Here is a 13,910-nt window from a genome sequence, read left to right on the forward strand (position 1 = left end):
TGTGTGTGTGTGTGTGTGTGGGGGGGGGGGGGGGGGGGGTTAACAGGAAATGAAGGGATTGGAGATGAGGTGACAGTTTGAGATGCAGTAGGACATACTTTAAACACCATTACATCAACATTCCAGTTTTAAGGGGTGTAATGTGAGGTGTTTTGCTTTCATTTAAAATTGTGATAAAACCATCAAGGATACACCACTACTATTACATTATGAATAAGGACCACTGTATTTTTATCATTGCACACTGCTGAAGAGCAGTTGGAAGTTGGAAAGTTCCCCACCCACAACAATCATAATTTTAAAACACTTTGAACCATTCATAGCATTCTATGATAGCCCACATCTATTTTAAAGTCTCTTTGAACACAATGAAAGCTTTTTATTGTTTGAGCGAGGAAATCAATGTCTGAAACACAGTTCAGGAAGGCATCCAATCACAACTGGGTGGGAATTAGGCCTTATTGGACAGAATTAGCTTTGGCTACAAGGCAAGAGAAGGCATCCAATCATGTTTTCATCTGAGATGTGAGGGAATATACTAAGTGCATCACAGGTAGGAGTCAGGAGCATATGCAATCATGCATTTACAGTATAGCCAGTTAATACAATTACACTCCCATGTTGGTGGATTCATACTACCAATGACAGTGTTCTGAATGTGGTTAAGGTGCCAGCAATCTGGCAAATTTAGGAGTGGCATTGTGCAGCATTTGGCATTGACAGCTGAGAATCTGAATAAATGAGGCAGGGGCACTTGGCTTGATGTCTTTAACACAGTTAGCCACTGGTTAAATACTGGGCTATCAAGTGATACTTTTATCAGATGGGGCAAGTAATCAGTCTGAGACAGGGAGGGGGTTAGTTTGCCTACTGCAACAACACATTGGGTAGGGACAACAGCTATTTTGAAGATACTGTGCAAAACTACGACTCCTTATACCTTACATTAAATGCTCTATTCCCTGCATAGCAGAACCAGGGGTCTGAAAATTTCATCTCTAGAACTACAGTACTTAGTTCAGCAGTTTAAGTACTGTTTGCACTGCTAGGCAGAGCCAAGGTGAGTGCAAGTGGTGGGTGCTCTCAGTCTTAGGCTGTTCTGCAGGACAATAGAACATCTACATAATTTGACAGTATATTTAGTATATGCAGTCAGACAACTATTCTCAAGCACTGTGCATATTTTACATAACAATGTAGAGCTATGCCTGGATGCAAAGTAAAATAAATTAATATTATTTTTAATTTTGTTGCATTTATATCTGGCTTTCCTCCTATATTATTTATAAAATTTTGGTTAACACATTGCTAGAAATATGTCCCCAATGAATCAACTCATGATGATGTGCTTTTTTGTCCCAGTAAAACATATTTGATGTATCTTACTCTGAATCCATTCTACCATCCATATTTTCAGAGGGTGTTATTGGTAACGGGGAACTCAGCTAACACTTGAAAACAACAGTGGGAAGATGTAGTATGGTTATTACGTCATTATTAGTGTTCATGCACAATACATTTACATAGTCTCCCCACACACTGAACCACCGCAAACATCCACAGGTATAGAAACATAACATTAGATGGAATCCAAAACTGTTATCCAAAACTGTTTTTCAGGAATATCATAAAGTGTTATTGTGACATTTCAAATAATGGTCCACAATAAATTTAGGCATTTCATTGTGTTTACTTATAAAAAGTTCCAATAACTCAGAAAGTAAAGTTTTGTACAAATAATGCCCTTACCTTAGCACACATTTCAATCTCAGGACAGAGAACACAGAAAGCTACCTACAAAGATCTATATTTGGTGCTAATAATAAAATCTGTTTGTTGAAAGAATCTGTTTGACAGCACATTTTCCAAAAGGTGCATCTCCTCAATATACAGTACTGTCAGATAATTTTGGGAAAGCATCCGCCAACTTCTACCATGCTGGGCCAACCTTCATAAACGTTTGTCTCCTTATTGTTCTTCAGCAGCTGTAAGAGAAGCCAGAGATCAGTGAACCCACCAGATCTAAAAAATACAAGTGAAAGTTTGGCCACATTTCAACTATATGGACATATAGTTAAAAATATTTATGAATATTTCCTCTGGCAGTATAGCAATATACAACATTGTATCCTTCCTGGTTGAAGTGTAAAATAATTATCCATTGTGAACTCTGAATATGGAATAATAAGAACCCCCCTCTCTTGCAAGTTTTTAGGTTTTTAGATATATTGTCAAAGGGATTTATTTTACCTTCTCAAAGGGACTTTCCCCCTCCATTCCGAGTGTTCCAAGTGCTCCTGCAAAAACCCAGTTATCCCTGAACTTCACCGACTTGATCGAAGTGCTTCCCAGATTGGAGAATGCCTCCCGGATCTCCTTCGTCAGCCTGAGGAGCAGGAATGTAGCATTAGGCCTTAATGATACTTACGAAAGCCAATAAGCCTAATAAAAGACCAAGAACATTTGAGTATTACACTATTCTATTCTTAAAAACATTGAGTGCGCTCTTTCATTTTTTGCACAAATATCTTTATAAAGCTTTATAAAGCATGTTAGTTGTTTCATTAAATTGTTTTCTCTTGAGTTTTAAAATAACTGCATTAGCCATACTTTGGTTTACCAGAAGACATTATTTCAGAGCATTTGGATTTTCATTTTTTAAAAGAAAAATGCTTACTTTGTAGCTGGATCATCAAATGTTGCAACTAAAATAATCATCCCAGGTTTTATTGCTTCTAGCAATGCCAGTAGTTCTTTTGGGTCTAAAATGAGACAAAGTTACCCACTAACTTCAAAAGTGCTTGCAGGCTTTTAGAGGCTGTAAGTGATCCATTAGCAAATACTGTGGAAATCACTCTACCTTTTATGTAGCTTAACCAGTTTATTATGTGTGTTTAAGTCTGAAAATGTTCCAGGTGAAGGATAACCAAAAAGTAAACTTAATTCAAGTACTCTCTGCAAGTGCTTAATGCTCATCTTAAGATCTTCAAAAATCCAGTAGATCCAGATATACCAGGGTTGCTTCGTGTCCTTCTCAGCCTGAATTGTTAACTCAGAAAGACTTCCACCTGTGCAGTGGTAAGGCATGTTTTGATACATACAGTGCAGCTGCATTTTAAGTCATCAGAGTGGGCAGAAAAATCTCCAATGTGTTATTTTACAAATTGCTATAGAAAATATGAACTTAAGTATAAGTAAATGGTTCTCACCTCCATTATACATGTTGAAGAAAGCGCTCTTCTCAATATTCCCTGTTTCACCTGTGCCCCAAAGCAAAATGTTACAAAAATGGCTCCCTAGCCTTTGTTTTATATTGTGGCTACCCATGTGCAGGGAAGAATTGCTTGTTTTTTTTAATTTACTAATCTAATCTCTCCTTCTGATCGTGTTATCTACATAATGGAATTATCAGACAGTTCTGTCATCCAGTTTGCAGTGAATCATTTGGTTTAATCACATAGCATTTTGTTCAATCACAACCCATGCTACCTTCTAATTACCATTTTCTCATTCTGTACCAAATAGTTTCTGTCTGCTTTTACACAACTGTCTTTGATAAGGAGGTGAAACTTTACGGTAAGTAAATATTTGGTAGCATTTACAAAACTGGATTGGTAGTTTCTGTCCTCTCTTTTTTGTTCAGTTCATTATGAGAAAGAAGTATCATTATGAGACCATTGTTAGGAATTATATTCAGCAGAAGATGAATACCCTTACATCTACTTCATAAGTAATAGCTATTTAGTTCTAAGTAAACCCATTCCTCTGTTAACAATCCTATCTTGAGAATGCTTCTCTGAAACCACTCACATTTAAATACAGTCACCAAATGTTTTATTATAAAATTTAATCTAGATAGATTAAGCAATATAATTATTTAAAGTAATTATAATCTGATAAGAATGGAAAATTCACCATTTGCAATCACAATGTTGAGTCCCTGTCCAATGTTGTTCTTTACTCCACTCATAATGCTGTAAGAGAACATGTGTGTATTATTTGGCACACACCTGTGCAGTCATACAAGAAGTCTATTAAACTGTGATCAGTGTAGACATAAAATACATTCCTATGTAATATACAGGACAAATCGTATCACTGATGCAAAGCATTGTGAATGAAACAAAAGCCAGACTCACAGCTGTCAAACATCTGCGGCATAAGCAGGCATAAACCTGAATATTCTATCTGCGTTCTGGAACTCAGTTTTAGGCATTCCATTTTCAATGCGTGGTCTTTCTTAGTTTGTTTTAAGTGCAACTGTGTTGCTTAACCTTTGAAAACATAAGAAACTTTGCCTGAAGGAAAACTACAATATGCTCTTGCCTGATGATAATGCCTTTTGCTCTGTGCGAGTGTGAATTACAATTCCCACTACCTACTTCAAAATGAGACAGGGCAAGCCAAGGAGTCAGGGGCTTCACCCTGGGCCAAGTGAGTCTTTACTGCCATCTACTGGGCTTCATTTTCAGTTGTAAATGTACATGTTCAGACAAGTTTCAGGCCGTTTTACTCATTGTAATCAGCTGAAATTGTTTCCTGACATGATTGAGTCAATATTTCAGTTGACAGGAAGACCAGCATGAACCAGTAATTTTAGCAATAAAATGTTATAAAGTAGGAAAGTATGGGTTGAAATTGACAAGAACTGATAACTGTTATGAGCAATTGCTGTAGTTACAGTATAGTATACAATACAGTATACCATGAATTTGCAGCTCTGGTCCCACAATAGGATACATTTTTTCAGGTTATGATTGCTTAATTATATAATTGAATGAATTATCAAGGTCAAGGTTACTTTATTTGTACCCATAGGTAGATTTGGTCTACCCGTTGGTAGATTATGAGGTTAAGTGTACGCAGATGCCCATGTGCCTAGGGCTCTCCTGCAGCACAAGACTGCAGGGACCAGGTTGCCACACCCTGGTCATTAAAAACACTACACGTTCCGACAGTACCCCTTACACTACAAATCAGCGTGTTGCAGATCCACACTTACATTTGGCCGTTGAAGCAAATACTGGGCCCGATCACATTGGTTACCCCACTTTTGATGTGGAATGCAAAGTGATCATCAGGACAGGTTGATGGCAGGTTGCAGTTGTGCTTCAGTTTAGGGGGCTTGGCTAAATCTGATCCAGAATGAATAAATGATTAAACAAATAAGAAAATGACTAGGTTTTCTGCAAATAACCAAATAATCAAATAATCTCTCTCTCTCTCTCCCTCTCTCTCTAGAGAGGAGGGAGAGATAGAGTGTGTGTGTGTGTGTGTGTGTGTGTATGTGTGTGCTTTTCTTAGAAATACTGCTTCTTTTTTAATGCAAGCAATTGTATTAATCTATAGCAACACATAAGTTAAGTTGTGTAAATATATATCTGCCTCCAGCAAACCTCCAGCAATTTCTTTAAAAGCAAAATGAATACAAACATCAATTTATTCAACTTCATTGAGTTCTCAATGCTTTATGAAAAGGAAGGAATCTGACTGGGCAAACCTATGACTGTGATCAAGGCACAGCACTTACTCATGTTTGCTTGTTCTTCTGCTGTTGGAACCCCTGAAAAATTATATATCAACAGAATTACAATGAATACTGAAGAAAGCAAGATATACACTACCGTTACATATATTGATGTCTGGTTGAAACTAATATGATTAAAAATGATAAACTACAGATGGCAGTGCAATTGTGAATGGAAATATGAAGTGAAAGTATTTCCTTACCAAAAAAATATTTCATATTCTCTGCTCTCTTAAAAATGTCTGTTGATTTGGATACAATGGACCACAGCAGGAATAATGTGGACACGAGCAAGCCAAAGCGGAGAAGATCTGTCAGTACAAACGTACACCTAAGTCAGGAGGCTACTATAAGGAGGTGCTGCATCAAATCTAAGATTTCAGTGCAAAGTCAGTACCTCTGGCCCGCATCCCAGTCCAGTCCAAAGAGAAATCCCTGAGTGATGAGAGAAGGGAGGGGTTTCGAATTAATTGAAATTTAACAATAAATTCCATACAATCAAATCGTGAGGTTTGAGTTTGATGTGGTTATAGTCATACTTGGCTTGGTGTCTGAGGAAGGGATTGCACCTGACCATGAGCAGAGATCTGACCCCTGTATGTAAATGATGTAGCTGACTATAAATTATTGCAAATATTCACAAATTTACACCATACCACACCAGAGGGAATCTTCAATTCTCATATGAAGAGCTTCAGCTGCTCCATAAAGAAGTGGCAGTCAATTCCACCATTTTTTTTGAAGGTGCAGGTAATTACTTGAGAAGACATAGCAGTACAATTGTTTAAATCTAATTTACTTTAAATGACTGATAAACTTGAAAGTCTTGAGTCTTTAACACACCTATTACAATTACTGTGAATGTGCCAACTAATCAATTATTCTCTCATTGCATAACACTGCCTATGACAATGGTCAGGTATTGAATTTTTATGTTTATACCTTGTCCTTTCAAGAATCCCTTTCATCAAAACATGGGGTGTTTCTTATCCCAAACTTAATCTTTTTGATGGTAAATGCCAAAGTCTTTAGAAACCTTCCCAAAAATGTATGTATCACCACACAAAAAATGTACCACACCACACAAACATATCTGTGTTTCTGTCAGGTTTAGAGTACAAACTTTTATACATACAGTAGATAGTACATCACTACTGGAGATATTTGTAAGTTAACAAAATGTATTTTAATAATAATAATTACCTGTTTAAAAGTGCTTTCTATTTGCTCTTCCAAATGCTGGCAGGCAGTGTCCTGGTGTCTGGTCTTGCTGAAGATATTTTTGCTGAACTACACTCTAAACATTTGCATAAGCACCTCTACCAAGAAGCTCACAAAGATTGGAGTCTAGCCAGCATCTCCGTTTCAAAGCAGAACTGAAACAAGTTGGCATTGTCTGACATCAATCGGCCAGGATGTTAAAATGTTCCATATCCTGGAAACAGTGTCAGGTGGTAGGCTGTTATAGTGTAAGGGGTTGTAGTAAGTAAACACAAATACAAGTAAACACAAATATCACTTTGGCCTTTACCTGCAGCCCCAATGGCATTTGTACAACATGGGCCGTATGAATTCATATGATTTATTATCCCTATTATGCGGTTATTTGAAGGTGTCAGTTACACATTGCGCATTGTAATCAGTGGATGTCACAGCATCAAAAGAAAATGACCAAGTATTAACTCATTACTGTTTGTTCAATCCCTGGGCCATGTCACACAAATTCTCAGAAAGACAAGTGAGCACAGTATTGCTGAAAAATCCTTTATTTTATGTCAAGTAAAAAACATAGGAAAGGAGAGGACTTTTCATACAGAGAAGATGAGGAGAAACACACATGCGCATATAAACACAGACTCACATGATGCACAGACACTCACACTATGCAGAAACACATACACACACATACACACACACACACACACACACACACACACACACACACACACACAAAGATATCCACACAAACCCAGATAATACATACATTCACACAACACACACATACACTCATGTGTACACAGAATCATATGATGCATACGTGCACACACACACACACACACACACATACACACACACACTCAGACATGCATAAATGTGTACACAGAAACACACGCACAAACACACATACACACAAGCAAACAAAATGAAAGGGTTGGAGGCTGTCCCCATGCCTCCCCGTTGACTTGAATGGCAAAGAAAAGTATTGATTTTGCATTATTCTAGAACAAGCTAAGGTGTGCTCTGCTAGGAAGCTGAGCAAACTCACAGGGTAGAGGCTGAGCCCTGCTGAGAGCCGCTAGCTGGCGTCCAAACGGCACAGCACTTCATCTGTTACAGCCCGAGGCTACATCAGCGGAGCTGAGGCGCGCTCTGCACCGCTGTTCTATGGGCATCATAACTCACGCCCACAGCCAACGGAGGCCATGTCACTACAGGGCTCACAGACAGGACAAACATAATGGAGAAATGAGGCGCTATGTTCACAGAGGGAATGTTTGCCTGAGGTGAGGCAGTTTCTCCAACGCAGGACAAGCAAAGCTCTCCAACAGCAGCATGTCTTGCGCCGGTTGAGAGGCAAAAACACAAACCCCCGAAAGATCTCTGCTGACTATGCAGGTGGTACTGAAATGTTTTTATGAAAAACTTTCACTGTGAGCTGCATGTAAATATTATTAGCCTATGCATTTCTGTATGTTTAAAAAGGGGCTAGGGGGCCCTGTTCTCAGATAAAATAATTAAGTATTGGATAACACTTTATGTAAAGTAGACAGTTTTCACATGATCACTATTAACTTGTTTATATTGTAGGTACCATGTAATAACTACACACTTTCATACACACTGTACATACCTTGTTATGCAGTCATTGTGAAACAAAGATTTCTCAATTATATAAAATGCAATATGTTGGATTCCCATGCTTGCTTGTATAACATTGCCTGTGTCTGAATCAAACACTCCTTTAATGCAATGCCACGTTTTACGTAATCATAAATGTTATATAACAGTGTGTTTATCCACAGTGTAATTATATAACATTAAGTGTGGCATGTGTTTTGCATTGACCAGATTCCAGTAGGAACTATTCTTTTTCATGTAGTCAAATTTACATTCACATTTACATTTATATTTATTCATTTGGCAGACACTTTTATCCAAAGTGACTTACAAGTGAAGCAGAGTACGACACACACAATCAAACAATATTAGAAGTGATGCAGAGTTTCAATAGTTGGGCAGACAAATGAAGAAAAATGACAGTAAAGAAAGTTACATTTAAAAAATGACATTGCTTGCCCTGCGTAAGGATCTTTTATTATTACTACAGTATGGTGGTCATACCTGAATCTTCAGCACTCATGCCTCCAGACAAGATGAGTGCTGAGCACTGTTGAACACTACACAGGACTAAATTTCCACACCTTTTGGGTGTTATGATTACTTTTTTGTGCACAAATTAATCGTTTTTTCCACAGGTACTGTAGGTGGAACACAAAAGTCATTGCTCCCATAACATTTTAGAGGGCCAGCATTAGTACCAAAATGCAACATGTTCAGTAAAGTGGATGAAATAAGATGTACTGCAATTGCAGTCCATCCCAGACACCATAAAATAAACTAAGGAGGCACAGCTGATATAGTGACACACGATGACAGTCTGCCTGCTTGCAGCTGCACTGCCAGATGAGGAATCCAGCTACCAAAGAGAGGGTACTGCAAATGGAACAGATGCTGGAGAGATACCTTACTGAGCACACACTGAACACACAAGTTAAAATCTTTTTTCAGTACGTACTCAAGATGCTGAAATGCTGAACACAGTGTCACTCATACCGCACATTTTGACAAGTGACAAATCATTTGTTCCTTCTTCATGCAATATTATACAACAAGAGACTGGGACACATGCAAACCTGGGACAGCAGTGAGGAAAACAGAAGATTTTGGGTTCAAATCCCAGGAATGACAGTGCTGTGGTAAGCTTAAACTTGGAACATAACATGCACTTTTTATGTAAAGCTTTATGTGAAACATATGAAATGAGCATTATTTTCCTCACTTGTTAAGGAAATGAATTTTTGTAACATAATAATCTAATACGATTAGATGACATATAATATTTAAATTAAATTCACATTTTAATTAAAACATTTTAAATGTAAAAATATATCAAATATAATAATAGAAGAAGTTGCAATAGTATAATAGATCCTGATTGTGGATCCTTGGATCCTATGAATATTTTGAGTAGAGAGTTGCTGTTTAGCAGGGCACCAAATGGATGTCAAACACAGAAAAAGTCTGACGTGCTTTTCAACAAAAGAATATAGTTAAAAAAGGAATGAACTGTCTGGTCAGTGCATGTTGCTATGCAATTTAGCACTGTTGCTATATCAGTCTGTCTCTCAGGAGTTCCCATTGCTCCTGCTTACCACAGAGAGGCACAATAACCTTAGAATACTTCTGTTAAACCAATCTATGCTCCACACACAGGAGAAGGGTGAGGAATTTCGGGTTTTGAGATGAAACACTTTTACTGTAGATCTGATAACACAGGCAGTACAAGGTTGTGCACAGTTGTACTGTGTTATGCACAACAGTTTTTGGACGCTGATACACTAAGGGTAAGGGTAATGACGTGAGTGTGAGTATTGTAATTTTTGAGTTACAGTGCTGAATTTGATGTTTGCAAATGTAGTAGACATAAAGTGAATGACAATAAATTGATCATCTGTGATACCAGTGCTAATGAAATAGACAGCCTTTCTGTAAAAAATGATCTTGATTTTGACAGATTAATGACCAGAAATATTGAAAAGGACCACTTAGTGAAATCAGTTGATTGAATTTCTTTATTCTAACTTCACACGCACCTGTTTGTCCTCTCCAATCTCACTTCACGCCAGCACTGCTTAGACTGGGTGCGCAGGGGGGGTGCGGAGGCACAGCTGACTGCCGTAATGTGCTGACCATATTGCGCGCCTGGATCCTGAATTGATTAATCTTCCCTTTTTCCTGTAAGATGGCAATGTCTCCATCTCCATCTGCGCATGTGGGAGAGAAATAAAAAATAATGAAACACATTTCGAAACGAGGCTTCAAGTCTGAGTAGGAACGGAGGTGCTTTGCTGCCAAGCTGTCCCTTGGAACAGAGGCATCCTTGGCAATCCACCCCCCCCCCCCCCCCACCCCATGGAGAGCAGACTGTGTGCTCCGCACCCAGCTCCCCCTCACTCCTGCTCATTAGGTACATTTACTGAGCCGTCGTCGTAAATAATTAGCTCCGCTGCGTCTTCGTCCCTCTGATGAAGACAGGAGCACGGCTCTCCATTGCGCTTTCGCAGCACTGGGAAGTCTCTGTGTTTGTCCCACGGGAGAGGGCTCGAGAGTTGCTGCAGACCTACTTTTGAACAGCACCAACTTAACTCTTCACAAAAAATGGAATAATTACATTTATTAGACTTACGGGAAAAAAACTGCAGAAAAAAGCCCTTTTGAAGATATAAATGGATATTAATTTATTTGAATTATTATGACTTCAAGTCATAAATGTCACTTCATTTGGCTATACATTTTTCACAGTAATCACGCTTGAGTGCCAATCAAAATCATCTGGAAAACAAATACCACTACAATTAAAGTGCATTCAGTAAGATTGATGAATACAGAGTATCTAATGTAAGCAATGTGATAATTCATTTGAAGAGTAATGCAATTTGGCCATAGTTTTTAATAACTAATTTAATAACTTTTCATTACATTTTTCTGCTTTACTTATTCTGATTAGTTTAACAATTCAACAAAACATCAGCCTCAACATCGCATCTAATAATAATGTATAGCATATGTGTACAACAAAATTGTGGCATCTTTTCAACACACTGAAAAACTACAGAAAAATTACCATAAGCACAAAAAAAGAAAACAATAGAGATGCAAATGATGCCATTAGAGTGACACATACAGTATTCAAATGAGGCCAGCTCCCTTCTCTGTGCACACTCCGGATCAAAGAATCAGTTCATGCCCGGGCCACACTGCACAGCGAGGGACAGTCCAGTCCCTGATCTCTCATTCCCCAGACGGAAAGCGGGGCTCGCACACGCTCAAAATAACAGAGCAATTAATTCTACCTTATTTTTCTTTTCAAGACCTCTTCGGCTTTTACTCCTTCTAGCAACCAATGTTCGACAAAACAAGACCCTCTTGGATATAAAGCACCCTGTGGAGATGTTGTGACCGTTTTGGCCTTCAGGAAATTATCATACTAATGTAACACTGCCGTGATAATCAAGCCATCTGAGACATACGTACACGCAAACATTCATAAAGTACATTTTGTTTCCCCTGATAAGGGGAGATAACATAAGCGTTCTCACGTTACGACAGTGCAGGGAGACAGGAGTGGTGATGTGATCACAAGATGTTAGATGTGATCCCAGGAGCGCTGCTGCTGTCTTTCAGTAAAACTTTCACTGTAACTTGAATTGCCTCTCTTGCTGTTAAAGTCAGCTGTATAGAGCTATGTACTGTAAGTACAGATAACGAAGCCCCAGATAACGAAAGTACATAGATAATAATTATTCAATTTATTAGAGGTGTTTTGAGTCAGTGGCAATTGATAATGCAGTGTATGACAGAGCAACATCACAATGGGATGAGTGAAGACCACGGAGACAAAGTTTTTTTCCCGTTGTAGGGGGCATGAGATTGTACTGCTAGCAACTGATTCCAAGGTTTTGCTTTACAAATGAGGTGCTAAGGTGGAGCGGATGTTTCTAGAGATGTATGAAGGCATTAAAAGGCTTAAGAAACTTTCAGCAAGTCCCGTGGCATTCGTCTCAGGTCAGCTTTCAGCGAAAACACATTTGGAAAAATATGAGCCATGGACGCGCTCCCCATCGACGTGTTGAATCAAATAGCTCCTGAGGGGCTCATGCGCCGCCTGTGGATGCGAAACCCATCGCTACGGCTCTATTTTTACTTCACCGGACAATCTCCAGGTTTCAGGCCTTTTAATGGGCCCTGCTGACTCCCGAGAGCCATAAAATGGTGCTATTTTCTCTCTTTTTGTATATGTGTGTGTGTGTGTGTGTGTGTGTGAATCAGTTTAGTAAAAGGTCATTAAGTTCTGATACAATCACAAACTACACATACATAAGATATGGATTTATATGGAGATCTAAATATAAAACCCTGAGTTTATGAGGCCAAAAAGTGTGCATAGTAACATTACAGAGTGACACATTCTGAGCCTGACAGAAGGTCTGAAGCCCCCCTACCAACAAACAAACATGCGCACACACACACTGATTTCCAGATTGTCTCAAGCGACCTAGTGTAACATTTTAATGGCGAGCAGAAGTGAACGGCCTGGCGGTTTTCTTCTGATTGAAAACCCTTTTTATGGGCCTCCTAAGATGCTGCATCACATTTACAGCGTCACATCTCAGACCCCAGATCAGAGGCCTTGTAAAGCCCAGCCTGCTTACATCCATAAACACAAACGGGGGGCATGACCTGGCTCTAGGCACTTGGGAACGGCACACTTAGCTGTGTAAATGGAACAGAACGATTTAACCCCATTAGTTTAGAAGCTGTTTATTGTTGTGGGCCTTTCTTGCTGATCACAAATCACAAATTCTGCTTTAATTAGAGATTTGATACTGGCAGGTGGTGGGTTCAATCCCTCCCTCAAACAAACACACACACACACGCACGCACACGCACACACACACACACACACACACACACACACACACACACACACACACACACACACACACACACACACACACACACACACACACACACACACACACACACACACTGCCCTGCACCACGTTGGCTTTGTGGCCCTAATCAACGATTTGCAGGTGGGCCGATTGGTTTTCACTGAATCTGGCCCTGGCATTTTCCCAGGTTTCTTTTGATGAAGTTCGCTGCAGGTCTGAGGGTCCTGACCATTGCGGTGGAAGCACTCATAGTGCAAGATGTGGGTCTAATATTGCAGAAAGGCCTTTGATTTGCAGCAGGGGCGATGGGCGCTCCTTTGGTGATGGAGTGGGTGCAGAGAGCTGCTGGGTAAGGAATGACTAGTCCACAGCAGAGCACTGATGAGCTCACGTTTCCCTCTCTCTCTGGAGCTCCGTTGAGCAGTTTCTGTAGCCTGACACTCGTTTTTTATCTCCGTTTTTTTTCCTTCTCAGATGGATGGCAGTCTGACTTTGCATCACTCCATCTGATAAATAGCAGTCAACTCTTCCACGTCATTTCGACAGTCATTAGTTATTGTAATTGATGGATCTGAAATAGTTGTGGGAAACATGCATTTTTCTTATGGGGTTTTTAAATTACATAGACTTTTTTCAAAGATAATTGA

General features: G+C 39.2%; 1 protein-coding gene across 2 annotated transcripts; it reads right to left on the reverse strand.

Annotated features, from left to right (window-relative positions):
- Positions 1-1,898: 1,898 nt before the first annotated feature.
- Positions 1,899-6,803, reverse strand: LOC118779961 (protein FAM3C-like). Of its 2 annotated transcripts, XM_036532318.1 has the most exons (10): positions 6,731-6,803; positions 5,925-5,962; positions 5,731-5,838; positions 5,531-5,563; positions 5,003-5,135; positions 3,916-3,974; positions 3,210-3,260; positions 2,678-2,762; positions 2,251-2,386; positions 1,899-1,985 (listed from the first exon to the last, which is right to left on the reverse strand). In XM_036532318.1, exons 2-10 carry the CDS (start codon positions 5,935-5,937, stop codon positions 1,899-1,901), a joined length of 705 nt encoding a protein of 234 aa, XP_036388211.1. In that variant the 5' UTR covers positions 5,938-5,962; positions 6,731-6,803. The 2 variants fall into 2 exon arrangements, with proteins under 2 accessions (XP_036388211.1, XP_036388212.1); XM_036532319.1 differs by lacking the exon at positions 5,731-5,838.
- Positions 6,804-13,910: the final 7,107 nt, after the last annotated feature.

Source organism: Megalops cyprinoides, chromosome 6, assembly GCF_013368585.1.
Source record: "Megalops cyprinoides isolate fMegCyp1 chromosome 6, fMegCyp1.pri, whole genome shotgun sequence".
NCBI lineage: Eukaryota > Metazoa > Chordata > Actinopteri > Elopiformes > Megalopidae > Megalops > Megalops cyprinoides.

Excerpts from the sequence above, each read along its gene's own strand:
- LOC118779961 (XM_036532318.1), bottom strand. Across the intron at positions 5,136-5,530 it reads AGAAGAACAAGCAAACATGA|ATTTAGCCAAGCCCCCTAAA; the intron begins GTAAGTGCTGTG and ends ATTCTGGATCAG. Across the intron at positions 3,261-3,915 it reads CAACATTGTGATTGCAAATG|GTGAAACAGGGAATATTGAG; the intron begins GTGAATTTTCCA and ends TTTGGGGCACAG.